Raw genomic sequence first — 15,384 nt, forward strand, 5'->3', positions numbered from 1 at the left:
GATGAGATAATGAGCACAGCTTTGAAAAAAAGTTACTCAAAGATCTAGTCAGTGATTGTCAATCAACAAATTTTCAGAGCTGCAGAGTCCTGAAGGCATCGCCATTGATCACGTGTCCCGTCTCCTCTTCTGGACCGACTCCATGCGAGACACCGTGGAGGTCTCCAAGCTGGACGGCAGCCAGCGCCGAGTCCTGTTTGACACCGACCTGATCAACCCTCGGCCCATTGTCGCCAACCCAGCATACGGGTAAGTCCGAGGAATGATCTTGATACAACTGATCAGTCTCTCTGAGTTGTTCGTTAAATGTCTGCTGATCCCAAACAGCAGCAGGAACAGCAGCAACAGAAATAGCAGCTTGTTCTAACTGTTTCTGTTGGTTTCAGGCGACTGTACTGGGCAGACTGGAACAGGGACGGGCCTAAAATTGAGATGTCCAACATGGATGGGACAGATCGGACCATCCTGGTGAAAGACGACTTGGGGCTTCCAAACGGTTTGACCTTTGACCCTGACAACCAGGAGTTGTGCTGGGCTGACGCAGGTCAGAAAAATGGAAAATACCTTCCTCAGATTTGTTTTGAGTAAAACCTTGTTTGAGAGCTGCTGTTGATGAGTTATTGATCTTCTTTCCTTCACTGTTGATTCCTTGACTGGTCAACAGGAACTCGTAAGGTCGAGTGCATGGATCCTCACCGGCGGCTGAGGAGGCAGATCGTTGAGGGCATCCAGTATCCCTTCGCTCTTGTCTCGTTTGGAAGGAATCTCTATTACACCGACTGGAGGAGGTACAGACTGTACATGACATTATTCAATACTATAACAGGAAGGAGAGACTGTGACCATATTTCCTGATACTTGGCTGGTTGGTGGAGGAAACAACCACATGGTGGTGATTCTATTTAGCAGTAGTAATAGTTTCATCACACCATCAGTCTCAGAATTTGTTCCAGAAACAAAGGGATCATCCATAATAATTTGCAAGTTTGAGTAAACTTGATGCATGAATCATTTCTACATGTTTTATCCCAGAACAACAGTGAAACTCTCCAAAACCTTGTCACATTTCCATTAACAGGCTTGAGGACTGAGTGGATTTTAAATAAACAGTATCACTGTGCTGTAAACGCTGCCATATTCAGCTCCGTTGTTTGACTGAAACTGTCACATAAGAGTCTTAAGTGTGTTTAACAGCGATGTAAATTTGACAATGTTCAAACTTCACTGTGTGGTCTCTGTTAAATGTTTACTCAATTTATCTTCCATGTTGTTTCATAGGGAGGCCGTGGTCGCTGTGGACCGTCACTCAGAGAAAGAGACAGAAGAGTTTCTGCCACAGAAACGCTCTCGGCTGTACGGCATCACCACGACGCCCACACAGTGTCCACAAGGTACAACTCATTACAGTCAACCCTTCAGTCTGTCCAATCAAATCACGAGAGATGATAAAGAAATCGAAGAAATAAGGAAGGAAATAAACAATCAAAACACACAAAATCACACACACAGTCACATTTTGGGAAAGAAATTTTGGAGCTAGCTTAGCATAAAGCATAAAGACTGGAAGCTGAGGGAAACAGCTAGCCTGACTCTGGCTGAAGTTCAAAAATACGACGATTAACATTTGTTTATGACAAACGCCAGTATCCATCCACCCAGTTCTTCTACAGTGTTGGCCGCCAAATACAGTCACTGAGCACAGGTTAAGGTTTTGAGGCCCTTGACCTTTCAGGCCCCCGGACCCGTGGCCAGTAGTCCATTAACTTATTAATAATATTACTAGGACTTATTGTTACATACAGCTGGGAAGTAACAAAAATGTCATATAAATATCAGAAAATTCATGTACTTAATAAAAATGAAGGAACGGTCACATTAAGTTTCTGTTCAATAAAAATTATGCCTGCTTGTTCTGAAAAAAGGATTTGATGTTTCTGATGTTGAAGCCTTTATTTATATATATATATATATATATATATATATATATATATATATATATATATATATATATATATATCATGCCACAGTAATAACTTTCTCTCCATTTCCAAGCACTACTAACAAACACATCCACTCGGTCACATTTGAACAAAGGTAAACTCTGTTCATTTGGTGAACACTGTAGAAACCATTTAATTTGGAGAGTGTAATTTCTTTGTTTTTTGTGTGAACTTGCCCTTTAACACTGAAGCTGTTCATGTTCTCCTGCCTGTTTTAACATCAGGACATTACAGGCTCACAGCTCACAGAGTCTTGGATCAGAGCGGAGCAGTTTAATGCAGTGGGAGTACAGATGTGCTCACTGAGCATAGTAATTGATTCCAGACTCATATAGCATGTGGATGGATATAAGCGTGGGAACTCCAGGGCGAAGTGACCTCAGTGAAACCAGCTGTTGATATGAAGACTCACAGCTGGCTCTGGGCCCTGAACTACAGAGCGATGAGAAATGGCTTCACTGTCTGCGTCCACCTGCTGATTTCTCTGTTACACTAATGGGTCGACGAGTTTCAGCCGCCAATGATGAACTGTTCCTTCACTTCCTTTAGCTGCAGCCACACTAAACATTTCTATTTTACTTGGCAACAGGTTTAGTGATCACTTTTTTACACTGCGTCACCAGTGGTCCGATCTGTTAACAGACGTTTAATGTGGACGACAGCCTTGGAGGGAGTTTCCATACTGGGACTGTTTGGACAGTTTTATCTGGAACTAACACTTCAGCCCAGAAGAATGGGTTCACCTTAAATCTCTGCTCAGGGCCCAAACTTGTGATAATTGCAGCATAGTTTTAAAAGAATGTACAATATGTAGTTGTTAATCTATATCTCTGATTCGCTATTCTTGGCAAAAGTGATCAATCATGTGATCACGAGAGATACCCTCAAAGAACTTTTTTACTTTTGTTGTTACTCTGGAGCCTAAAGTTTATTCATTTCACGCAAGTTGGGTTAGGGTTAGGGTGTCTCTTTGCATTGTATCACATGGTTGAATCAAATGATATTGAATCAATCGATCAATAGGGATGAATCACATCATATCAGTAGTTGCTTCATATGTAACTTCACTGTTTTGGATTGTTGGTAATACATTGAGATGTTTATCACATCAGCTTCAGCTTTCACTGTTTTTCTGTGAAAACTGATTAATCTTTCTAGAAAATAACACTTACTTGCAGCTCTATTTAGCATTTTGTTCGCTAGCAGGATAACACAGGTAACTATCATAACTGAAAGCAAGAAAAACATTAATCATTATTATACAAATAAGTTTGGAAAAGCCACAAATCATCAATCAACATGCTTGTATATTATTATTATTATTATTATTATTATTATTATTATTATATTTTTTTTATCAAACCTTTATTTAACCTCTTATGTAGACTCATAAAGGTCTGTAGGTCTGTGGGGGAATATAACAAAGACATTTATAGATCAAAAACGTTGTGACTGAGCTGGAGCAGCTCTCACAGCCTAATTTAAAGCAGCAGCCTAGATATTAATGAATTCCCAACATCAGTCCCTTCTCATATTTTTGGAACCTTGTTAGTTCCTCCGATATGGAAATTGGTGGAACACAACAAAGACATTTATAGAGGACAAACTTAATGACTGAGCTGGAGCAGCTCTCACATAGATGAGCTGATTGACCTAATTTAAAGTAGCAGCTTTCATATTTAAGACTTTCCAACATTGTTCCCTTCTCTTCCCTTTCAGCTTATAACTACTGCTCCAACAACGGTGGCTGTTCTCACCTGTGTCTGCCGCGGCTCGGCGGGTTCACCTGCCGCTGCCCGGACGCCGCCGACGGCCGATGTGAGGAGAGGAACTTGTGAGTCTGTAGAGCGACGATAACACTGCCGCCGCTGAGAGAAAAACAAAACACACTTACCTGAATTTTTACTTTTCTTACTTGAATTGAACATTTCTACAATCATTTTAGAGTTGAGAGGTTTATGAGTTTGTGGCCTCTGAAAGCTGTTCAGACCTCACTGTATTTATGTCACGCTTTCAATGAGATAATTAACTTTCTTCCCGTTACTGTTGAATTCTGATTTAGTTCCTGGTCTTTTTGTGCAGTGTGTCTTTGTAATTTGACTCCTGGTTGTTTAGTTTCATTGACAAAGTCTGACAGAAATACAGGGATTTTTTTTAAAGACAGCAGGTAACTGAAAACACTTTGACCAGATGATACTTATTTGAAAAGGTACTGAATGACGAAGTTCAGGTTGTGTTTACAGTATTTTTAGTGTAACACTCTTATTGATTTCTTACAGATGTGGTCTGAAATATAAGTGTGAGAAGCAATCATATAATTCTAGTAATGTAGTAATGTTTCTAAAAATCTTTGTGTCAAATGAAAACAACTTAAATTCCTCATTATGTTGTGTGCAGTTAAACATGAAGAATCTCACCAAGATTTCCTGACTCAACAAGAACTCCCTGTCTTACTGACAGTTATGAGTCCTTGAATTTCACCCAACAAACAAGTCAGTGGTTTTGCTTTTCCAGAAATCATTTTATGAGAAGCTAGGCAGCAATCACACAAGCTTTTAAAAAAATGACAACATCCTATAACATATATATTAGCAAAGGCTGAAAAACCAGATCTGCTAATACACTAAATATACACAGTGATAAATGATGATCGTACTGATTTCTCTGAGTAACTCGTGCAAAGTTTCAGTTAGTCTGACTCATGATTGGCGAGTTGCACCCATTCAAATTCATCCTATTGCTGTAGCATCACCTTTGGTGCCTAAATGTCATCCAAGTTTACTGCATGTTTTAATTTGTCATGATTCTACAGTCACCAAAATATAGTTGCAACAGCACAAAGTGTTCAGATCTGACTGAGAAATATTTTTTTTTAAATAGCCAAATGTAATTACACATAAAACCAGAGGAATTTTCTTCCTGTTTGTGATGATGTGAATAACAGGACAACTAGAAAGATTAATGAAGCTGACTTGGGTTTTTCATTGGTATATAGAACTTTACCAGTCCTAAATTATTCTGTATTTTGGTATCATATATGATAATATTAGAATAGTTTATTATTTTTTTCTTCCCCAAAACTGAGGTTCAGTATGCTCAGCATTTTGGACGGGAACTCTGCAGTCTGACCACTAATGGCACCACTGAGCCAGTGACAGATCCTGGACTGGTGTCAGAGTTTAGTAAGGGCTTTAATACTTACAGGATTTATTCTGTTGTCTGTGCTAAAACTCAATGTATTTTTTATATGAACTTGTAAATAATTACCTGATATGCAGATGGTATTCTCTGATCTTCTTTTTTTTTAATTGTGCTGATGTTAGCCTGAGATCTACCTGATGATGATGATGATGATGATGATGACTGTGAAGGTGTGTGCAGGTTGTGTCTAGAGACCATGACTGAGATCCTGTTTGTTGGGTTGCAGCTCTGGTATGAACATCTTTTTACATTCAAGACTTGTGCAGCGGTGATTTGTTCAGTCACTGGTGTAAGATGAAATTTTCATTCAAAATGAAAGTAAAGAAACAAATGTTTGGAATCCTTATATGGAAGTCTGTTACTGCCAATACTAAAATGAAATCGTTTAAACCAATTTACTTATTTACTGTTTTGAATGAAAAAAATTCTGGGAATCTGGGAATAACTCAAATTTCAATGTAACTTTATTTTCAAGTTTTTCTTTTTTTAATGTAAAAATTAAAATAGGATTTTAACATTGTAAATTTTATTGTCATAGATCATTTCTACACAAATCTCAATTTGATGAATTTATTTCATTTTAACACTGGCAGACTTCTATACTGTTCTTCCTGCTGCAAAAAAGTCAAATTTGCTCTGTTGTACAGTGAAGTACAACCTGTTTTGTGGCTGTTTCTTTTTTTTTTAATATAAACAAAAATGGCAGTTCAAGCCCTGGTACTGGATTTTAAAGCTGATATAAACTTTAAGAGAGCTTTTAAAATATTACTTAATGTTTTTCACACAGCCTTCACACAAGAGAGTATATTTACTATAACTGATAGTAAAATAAAGACATTATTGTTTTGCTTAACGACCGTCACAGATACAGTGACAAAATTTCTTCACCTAAGACTCATCAAATTTAGCAACGTTTGATGTTTCTATTAGAAAACTTTCTACCAAAAAAATTGTTCAAGTTTACAATTTAGAGGCTCTGTAACTGGTCACTCGTGGGGCTGCCATTTTTGTTTCACCACACACCTGGAGAAACAGGTAAAAACAGTCTTATGTGTTGATAAGTCAGTCAACAGAAAAATAATCAGCAACTATTTTGATGCCCAATTAATAATTTTAAATTTTAACCAAAATATTCAAATATTTGCTGTTACTATCTTCCAACATACTGTATAAATAATTAGAAATCAGCAGCTGCTGCAGCCCTTTAATGATCACACAGCAGTAGGCGAAGTGAAGAGCAGGTTAGTATAACGTTGTCTTTGGGAAACTCAGTTCAGGTTGTTTATTTTGGTTGTTTTTTTTTGTTAACTGCAGACCCATCAGGGAGGATCAGTCCAGCAGGACTGCACAACAGCAACACATCACTGACTGTGGCAAATACTGAAGTTCATGTTTTATAGCTAACATTACTAGTGGAGGCGTGCCAGAAAATATATTGTGCCTTATGTAAAAATCCCTTTCATGTAAATTCTTCCCATTTTCTTTATGTTGCAGAGACAATGTGTCCACGTGTCCCACAGTGGCAGTAACTAAATAAAACCATGGTTTGTCAGTGTTGTGCAGCCCTGCTGACTGATTTTATGTGCATCATGTTCGGTCTGTGACATGAAGTACTGTACGTCTGTACTGACCATCAGCCAAAGAGGGAAATTAACAGCCTGTACAGCCTCAATAAAACCGTTTTTAATACAACAGTCTGGTTTGTTTCATTGGATCTCCAAGTCAAACAGTGTAATTAGTTAATCCTCCATGTTAGAGAGAGCCGAGTTGGAGGTAACAAATTCAATCCTATATACGATACTGAAAATCTATCATTCAAGTATCAAACACTCTCCCTCTGTCGGTGGGTTCAAAGTGTGTCCTCCATGTACCTGAAAGAAAAAGTACAATTATTATTATGATAATGTCGAATTTTATATCATAACAATTTTGTCATGTTTGTAGAATAAATATTAGACCGCATGTTATTTCTGACTTTTTAAAAATCTGATTGTATTTCATCATCATGTTTCCAATGGAGCCAATGGATTTCACACAATTAACAGTTTTTGCCATGCTAGTAGCTTAGCGGTCAGTCTTGAATTTTTCCTCAGACGTTCGTGGTCCCCAGAGGATGAATTTTGCTTCTTTGATCCTAAGAATTTTTCTCTCGCACCAAGAGCAGGTTAAAATGAACAGAACCCAATGTAATTAGGTTTATGACCAAATACAAGACGAACAAATGACTTTCCCATCAGCCCGACCTATCGCTCAGAGCTGAAGTAATTAGCATGTTAGCAAGTGTGTTTGTTTTTAAATGAAACAGTGATTGACTGAACTTGTTACATTCCTGCAGAGTTAAATAAACTTTGTATTCCTCACGCTTTGTTTTGTCACATCATCCATATTTTTATGAATTTTGAGAAGCTCCACTGAACAGCAATGTTTCCTGTTGAGATCATTTCATTTTTAAAGGCTCAACAAGTTCAAATTACACATTTATCACAATAAAATAATAATAATAAATCAGAAATTAGAGGGAATAATATCAGACATTATTTTTCCCATTCATCATCTTGCAGCCGCTGACGTTTATCTTATGGCCTCCTGTAGGTTCTGGACCACAATATAAACACACACACACACACTATCTTGGCTGGTAATTATTAAGTCTTGTGAATCCTTCACTGAGCTTAAACAAATGGTTTCTGCTGCCCTCCAGTGGTGTTCACTTGCACGCACGCACGCACACACACACACACACAAGTATTTTCTTTTTGTGCACCTTTTGCTTCACTTATAAAGCATAAATAATAAAAGTAGAATGTGCCAATAATTTTGACCATGACTATCTGTGGTAAAATATTCTTAATTCTTAACTCAAGGTTCACTTACTTTTTCTGGAGCTTTTGACTGTATCTAATGGCCTTATTCAGTGAAGGGAACTTATTAAAGATGAGGTCACACATTCAGACTGTGCAGTCCCGACCTGAAACTACATGATGATGTTCATCTGACACACTTTATTACACATTAAAGGTCAAACCAAAGAAAAAAGTTAACATTCACAAATAAAGAGCGAAAGGTCTGTTTGTTGGTTATTATTTATCTCCAGCTGTAGATCTCAGTCTGTGAGTCGAGCGTTAACATGTGTTACTGAGTGATGATTTGTCTGTGCGGTTTAATGTCTGTGTCAGCAGATCCAGTCCGAGCTTCGTCTGCAGCTCTCAGCGTGAGTCTGTGTCCTCTCCAACAGCGGCCGTGATGGAAACCATCCACAGTCTGACAGTCTGTTTCCGTCCAACACACAAGTAGCTGAAGTTCTGTCTCCGTTGTGTTACTGGGCTTAGCTCTTCAATTCCTGTCTGGGTCAGGACCAGCGGACCAGCACCTGGTCTCCATCCTCTATGGAGTAAAACTGTAGCATCTTCAGGTCGCTGTCGATCTCAAACTCTGTTCCCACCATCTAGAAAGAAAAGAACATTTAACCATCAACACAGAGGACAAAGGTTTGATCCGGTCTGTCTCAGAGTGAAACTGGCCACAAAGACATTTATCTGTCAAATGACACTGATGGAGCTGGTAAAGATACTGATGGAGTCAGTAAAAACTTTTTGGAGGTTTTGACAGTCCACCGGCCGACCAGGATTTCAGCCTGGAGTCCTCAGTCCAGTCCTCCTGTGCTCTGGTCTCATCTGTTTCTTTGTCAGACCCTTTTTAAATGAAAACCTGGTTTCTTCTGACGGTCACTTTCACCTGAATGCTGCTACTGCACTGTGTCAGCTCCCCTGTGGGAGGGGCCTGTGTGTTTATAAACGTGGGGACGACCAATGGTTTAACTAGAGAGACTCACATGCACTATCATGCACACACTACCAGACCAGCTACCAAAACAAAGAGCAGAGAAACTGATATTACATCACACAGAGGGGGCGTGGCTTCATTCTCTGCTCAGGATGTCATGACTCCAGTTTATCCTCTGCTTATCAGAGGTTTGCTGTGGCGTAAGTGCTGCTGTGTGTGAGCATGTGTTACCTTGGGGCTGGTGTAGGTGAGCTTCAGCTCTGCTGCGGGGACCTTCAGCAGCCGGTACAGGAGTCCCTTCACCTTCTGAACCACCATGGTGGCTGCAGAACAGACCACACACTGTTTCACTCGACTGAATATTATTTTATTTTGGTTTGATTCACATCAGTCGTTTCTGTCGTTTTACCTGGAAGCTTCTTCTCGATCGGCCTCCGGTCGGCATCGTCAGGAAACACAAATGTTATCTCTGGTGAGGATAGATGAGACCAGGAAATATCACATCACCTGCAGATATGTTCATTCATGGTCTGTATGTGTTATTAACCAGACAAGAGGGAGAGGTGGACTAACTTAACAGCTGATTTTTCAGGGCAAACGGCTCCGGCTTCTTCAGTTCTCCTTCCTCCGGAGCTCCGTACTCTGAAAACCAGAACAAGATGATGACTTTAACACAGACTCTGATATTTTGTGTTCTGGGAAAACTACAATTAATGAGTCTTTAAAAGGTGACAATGACTTCAAATCTATAGAAAACAAAAAGTGTGAGCCACCAGGTTCAGAACTGAGATTTATTTTTGCTGCAGCAGCTCACATCTCTGAGCGTCATGTCTGCATGAATATGAATCCGTACGTTCATTGACTTTTAATTAAATTTAAATGTTTGAAACAGGTGGAGTGTTACACAGCTGCATCCAGTGGGCATGTGGGAGCAAATGTTCAACGCAGCTCATGTTGACCACATCACAGGCTTGTGTTGGTGTGTTGTGATGCACAGCCTCAGGTCTGTGTGATCTGTAAGTTACCTGACAGGTGGTAAACCCAAAAACTGGTGGATGAAATCCCACCACTGAATTTTCTAAAATCCCCTGAAGGTCACAGAGGAGAAAACATGCAGCTGCTGCCTCTCGAGTCTGATCCGTCTCATCTGAAACATGACCTGGTTCAGAGCTGAGGGTGTGACTTACTGTCGATGAGGCTCTGGTAACGAGGGTGCTGACAGGTGAACTGGGCACTGGGCTGACTCCGCCCCCCTGCCTTCAGCCAGTCCTCTCCAAACATCTTGATGTAGTCAAGCTCCGCCCCCTTCCTGTCCTCAGGCTGTATCTGATGGAAAGCATGGCAATGGGTCAGCTTGAGCGCAACACACACACACACACACACATACACACACAGTCTCACCTCACAGCTGTTGAGGAGGACCAGTTGTCCCAGTTTGGCGATCAGGATCTGATTGGCTGTTTTGGGGTTTCCATCGCTGCTCACCAGTCGGTTCCCACGACACGAAAACTGAACCAAACTGGGAAGTTTTGCCAACTCGTCCACCACACACCACTGAGAGAGAGAGAGAGAGATGATGAAGCCATATTTTTTTTTGTTTGATGAGACCAAAGCTGTGAACATTAAACCTGTTAAAGCTCCATCCAGTCTAAAGGTGGATGTCCATGTGTTTGTGATTATAAAGCAGGTCGAGGTTCTATATTAATACTGTGAAAGTATCAAAGCCTCAGTCCACAGAGAAATGCACACAGCCTGTATTCAGAAACTGAGCCTTAAAACCAGCCGTCAGGACTTCTGGAACTTTGTGATGTCACAGCTAAGCAGTCACCGCCCTCAGCCACGCCCCAAGCCCCGGTCTACCCTCAGGCAGCCACACCTGCACAGGTCTGGTTGAATGTTTTGTGTTTTTGCTGTGATGTGTGAACACACTGACCTCAGTGATGTTGTTGTGATCCAGGCTGAGCTTCTTCAGAGCTGGAAACATGGAGGTCTGAGATCCTGCACAGCAAAGGTTCTGAATTTAAACTGGATCCTCAACAGTTAAAGTGTTTACACCAGAAAACAGAGGAGGCTCAGTTTGTAATATTATGTGACTGTGGAGCTGGAGGTGATGAGGTCAGATACTGATCTTAATGAAATGATCAAAAAGGCCTTTAAATTACATTTTCTTTCTTACATTCATTCTTAAGTTGTATTTTTATTGCCAATCTTTTAATATTTTCAGAATCTTATTCACTCTGTATAAATGTGTGTCTGCATTTGTGTTTTCATGTGTGTGTGCAGGTTGGTTTATGTGTTATTTGTTTATCATTATTAAGTTGTTACAGGTGTGAACTTTACCAGGAGCAGCGTCATCAAAGCGAATGACAGACAGTCCGGTGTTGGACAACTTCAGCTGCTCCAGTCTGTCATCACACAACACACAGGAGTTCATTACATCATCTTCAGGAACATGTACAGTTAATGACTGGAACATATATAAATTAAACATACATCAATTACAAAAAACAACAACATTATTATTTTCTTCTTCTCTGGTCTTTGTTCTTTATAATTTCACCATAAATCACTTTGAAAGGTTTTGATAAGGTTTCGTCCTTCTGAGCTCTGGTGCCTCTGGAAGCAGGATCAGATCAACTGATCGCCACCTCGGCTTCGCTGCTGTACCCGACAGCAGAAACTCCCGCTCAAACTTTTACAGTAACTGAATCCAGGATTAAGAAGTGGTCTGGACCGCAGCTGTGTACTGTACCTGGGCAGAGCAGATATACTGAGCACGCTGTCCTGCACTAAAGGATTAGAGGACAGACTGAGACTCTTCACTGACTGCAGCACTCCCCCTGGCCTGTAAAGGGTCGAACACATCAGAGATACTGGAGTTAGTGTCGGGACCACGTGACAAACCGGGTCCCAGTCTGGATGTGAGGGAGAGGAGGGTGAAGGAGACAGGAGTCACCTCTGCAACTCTGTGATGTTGTTTTCTTCCACACAGAGGTCCTCCAGCTGCGGCCACATGGGGGCGCACTCCAGGATCTGACCACAGACCAGCAGAGACAAAGAACAGGGTGGAAGAGACGACACCGTCACAAACATGATGTTCACTAAGTGGCCTCCAGTTTGTGAACACTCACTTACCTTAAATAAATAAATGCATAACTACAACATAAATAAATATAAAACATGTACAAAGTATATGTAGAGCAGATTTATCTATTTTTATACAATATAATGTATATTTTGAATATAAAAATAATTTAAAATTATATATCCTCTGGTATCAAATAGAAAAAATACAAAAATATAATATAAATTAATTTCATATTTATATATTTTACAGTCTTGTCCTGTGACAGTGGAGATAAGTAACTGATTTCTAAACTGATCCTGGTGATGACACAGACTGAGTACGTTGTGTGGGGTGATATGTACAGAGTTGTGTACCTGTGGCCAGGTGAGGTCACAGCTGTTCAGGGCGAGGACTTTGAGGTTGCAGAAAGCCTGGCAGTGAGCCGGGGGGTCAGAGGGCAAACGCAGTCTGTTGTAGCTAAAAAACAAAACAAGATGAAACGTTCAGTAACAGAAGAGAGAGACCAACGATAAAAACAACATCAACACACACGCTGCTCCTCAGAGGATCCAGACCTGAGCTGTAGCCCCTCCAGTCTGTCCAGCTGCTGGGTGATGGCGGCCACGTCCTCCCAGCAGCACAGCAGAGTCCCACTCAGGTCCAACCACTGCACGTCTGATCACTGCGGTCAAGGCGTCACACAGCACAATGACATTCACACAACCAACAGTCACAACAGTTTCCCATGATCCTCTGTTTATCAGGCCCAAAGCTCAGTGGACAACAGCTGATTTGTCCAGGACAGAGTCGTGTTGGTGGCAACGAGCTCCCTGGTGAACTGATCTGGGATGAACAGATCCTTTATGTGGGGAAACAGATTTACTAAGATGTGCTTTGTGAAGTCACTATGACCTTGACCTTTAACCACCAAAAACTAATCAGTTGAGTCTAAGTCAATGTAATCAAGAAGTTCCCATAAGGCTGTATTGAGATATCGTGTTCATGAGAATGGGACGGACAGACAACCTGAAAACTTTACGTCTCCGGCCCTGACTGTGGAGACATAAAACTATTATTTCCATGTGGACAAGGCCTCAGTGGAACATGAACAAAAAAGAAAAGAAAAAAAAAGTTCAGTGGTGTTTCATGTCGCAGCACCACCTGAGGCATGAATCCACATCACCTCAGTGAGAGGTCACAGATTCAGAGGAGGCCTGAGTGGCTCTGCAGAAAGATACTGGGTGTTGTTTTCCTGATTTCTCCATCCTCCCCGGGGCCGTTAACCTCACGGCGACTCAGTATCACTGATGGAAGACTCTCGAAACTACAGAGATAAGAAAAACAGGACGGTGAAATTAACTGACAGAGCTCTGACAGAAGATCTCTTTCCCACCAAAAGCCCCGTACCTGCGTTCCTCGACGCACCACCAATTGAGCTTCTTGTCGGAGATGGAGATCTCCTCACTCAGCACCTCCTCCGTGTCGATCTGGTACAACTGTCCCACAGCGGTCAGGTAGTCCACCCCGAAGCTCACCCTTGCTGGACGGACAAAGGAGCCTCCTTTAGTGTGTCTGTGAGAGTAGAAGCAAAACAATCAGCCTCATGAACACAGAAAAGTTGATTTTTTATTGATTCTCATTCTTATTGTTGAATCTATCAAATATACATCACAAATCTCACATTTGAGGAGAAATTAAACAGTTTTAATTCTTAATTCTAAGCCACTGAGCAAACCCTACACAAGCACACTGTCATTCAGGTGAACTGATAAGAGCTGCTGTGTATTGTCGTTTCATGTGACATCACCTGCATGTAAAATACTGGACTCCTTCATGGCTGCCATCATGTTTGCCTCTGTCGGGGTTATCCCACTCCACGCCAAGCCACAGCCCTGGACACACAACACACACGCTCGTTTTCGTGTCCGGCCACAGTTTGGATGTGGAATTAAATGAGAAACGATCTGATCAAACAGTGAGCAAATATTATGAACTGATTTGACATTTGATGATAAACTTCACAGTTTTAAACGCTGACACATTTCACAGGGCTCTAAGAAAGCATTGAGATTTGAGATTTAGTAACAGGTGCCAGTTTTGTTTTGTTTATTTGACATAACTACAAGATGTCATCAATGTCACAGCAAAGTTAAACACTTATTTCCACTGTGGTCCCTGATGCAGGTGAGGAGAGGCCTCAGTGATATCATGCTACCATCAATACTGTATATCACATGCAATATTGATCATCGATCATCAGAAATAAAATTGACAATAAAAATAACTCATACACACATACAGCCAACATTTATTAGAGGCTTTTTATTCTCAAACATCCACTGAAGTGCTGGGAACTGGATGAACCCGTGGGTGAGGGCACGTTTTGTCCTCCATAAATGACCTAAACCTTTCCTATTATTTGACATTCCTTTAACTCTGTGTCATGACTGACTAAATATATACAAATAAAGATTATTATTGCATATTACTCAAATAAAAAACTAAAATGACTTGCCTGGACTTATGCATGGGAAAAACCTCATGCCAAACTCCATTCAAAAAATAGCATTTTATAACTAGTGTATTTACTTAGCGTGTCTGAAGATACTTTACTGACTTAGTAAGAAACATTGACCTAGAACTAGTTAGGATAATGACACAGTGGGTGACTGTGAAGTCTCCATCTGACAGCCCGGTTCTGACCTGCTGTGGGTGGGACCGGACCCACGTACCGCACCGTGGCCCGCTCCCCGCCGCAGGACACCCGCCTGCCCACCGCATCCTCCGGCACCTCCGACTCCGTCTGGTCGACTCCCATCGAAGCCCCCTGCCGAGGAGAGAAGACCCGAAACCAGAGACACACACAGTGAACACACACAGTGAACACACACAGTGAACACACAGGAATCAACAACAGTTAACAAAACTGCACAATCAGGGGTGTTAAGATTACAACATGACATCGGCTGAATTTATTCCTCTACTGCCCCCGAAAGGTCACAAACACCTGTAAAATACTAACAGAGAAAGAAAATCAATAAAAACTCACCTGTAACGTTAAAGATGCTGATTTTGAGGCGTGTTAGCTGCTGAGCTAGCTCCCGGACCAAAACATCACACACCTGAGGCTCAGCGGAAGTGACGGATTTCAACGTTGCACTCGTTTCCCCGGAAATGTTTCTAACTAAAACAATTTAAAAATGCAGTAAACTTAAAGATACGTTTCTTTTCACGGACACGAGCTTTAAGTCAGACTCATTCTCTCTGTCACAGGCCTGAAGTGCGCAGCTCGGTGGCGGCAAATCCACGTTAGTTTAAGGGAAAACGGGAGGA

The 15,384-nt window shown here is 41.1% G+C and overlaps 2 protein-coding genes across 5 annotated transcripts in view; one reads left to right on the top strand and one right to left on the bottom strand.

The window, feature by feature from the left end:
* The window catches only part of LOC139635726 (nidogen-1-like), a 33,388-nt gene extending 26,495 nt beyond the window's left edge, over positions 1–6,893 (top strand). For all 3 annotated transcript variants that reach the window (XM_071503121.1, XM_071503122.1, XM_071503124.1), the window contains exons 16-20: positions 78–249; positions 387–544; positions 665–788; positions 1,279–1,391; positions 3,720–6,893. In XM_071503121.1, the coding sequence (XP_071359222.1) occupies positions 78–249; positions 387–544; positions 665–788; positions 1,279–1,391; positions 3,720–3,838 (686 nt within the window). In that variant the 3' untranslated portion in view covers positions 3,839–6,893. The remainder of the gene's footprint in view (positions 1–77; positions 250–386; positions 545–664; positions 789–1,278; positions 1,392–3,719) is intronic.
* tbce (tubulin folding cofactor E) lies at positions 6,863–15,297 on the bottom strand. 2 transcript variants are annotated; one of them, XR_011694279.1, is made up of 18 exons: positions 15,101–15,297; positions 14,755–14,878; positions 13,859–13,943; positions 13,459–13,623; positions 13,290–13,375; positions 12,627–12,726; positions 12,426–12,528; positions 11,941–12,017; positions 11,737–11,829; positions 11,325–11,389; positions 10,918–10,982; positions 10,386–10,538; positions 10,172–10,310; positions 9,558–9,626; positions 9,394–9,453; positions 9,216–9,307; positions 8,076–8,646; positions 6,863–7,072 (listed from the first exon to the last, which is right to left on the bottom strand). XR_011694279.1 is itself a non-coding variant. In XM_071503158.1 (17 exons), exons 2-17 carry the CDS (start codon positions 14,867–14,869, stop codon positions 8,551–8,553), a joined length of 1,563 nt encoding a protein of 520 aa, XP_071359259.1. In that variant the 5' UTR covers positions 14,870–14,894; positions 15,099–15,297; the 3' UTR covers positions 8,184–8,550. The 2 variants fall into 2 exon arrangements, 1 of the variants encoding a protein (XP_071359259.1); XM_071503158.1 differs by lacking the exon at positions 6,863–7,072 and having other exon boundaries at positions 8,184–8,646; positions 14,755–14,894; positions 15,099–15,297.
* Between the last annotated feature and the right edge of the window lie 87 nt (positions 15,298–15,384).

Source organism: Trachinotus anak, unplaced genomic scaffold (assembly GCF_046630095.1).
Source record: "Trachinotus anak isolate AG129_WGS33_773 ecotype Australia unplaced genomic scaffold, CSIRO_AGI_Tana_v1 ptg000019l, whole genome shotgun sequence".
NCBI lineage: Eukaryota > Metazoa > Chordata > Actinopteri > Carangiformes > Carangidae > Trachinotus > Trachinotus anak.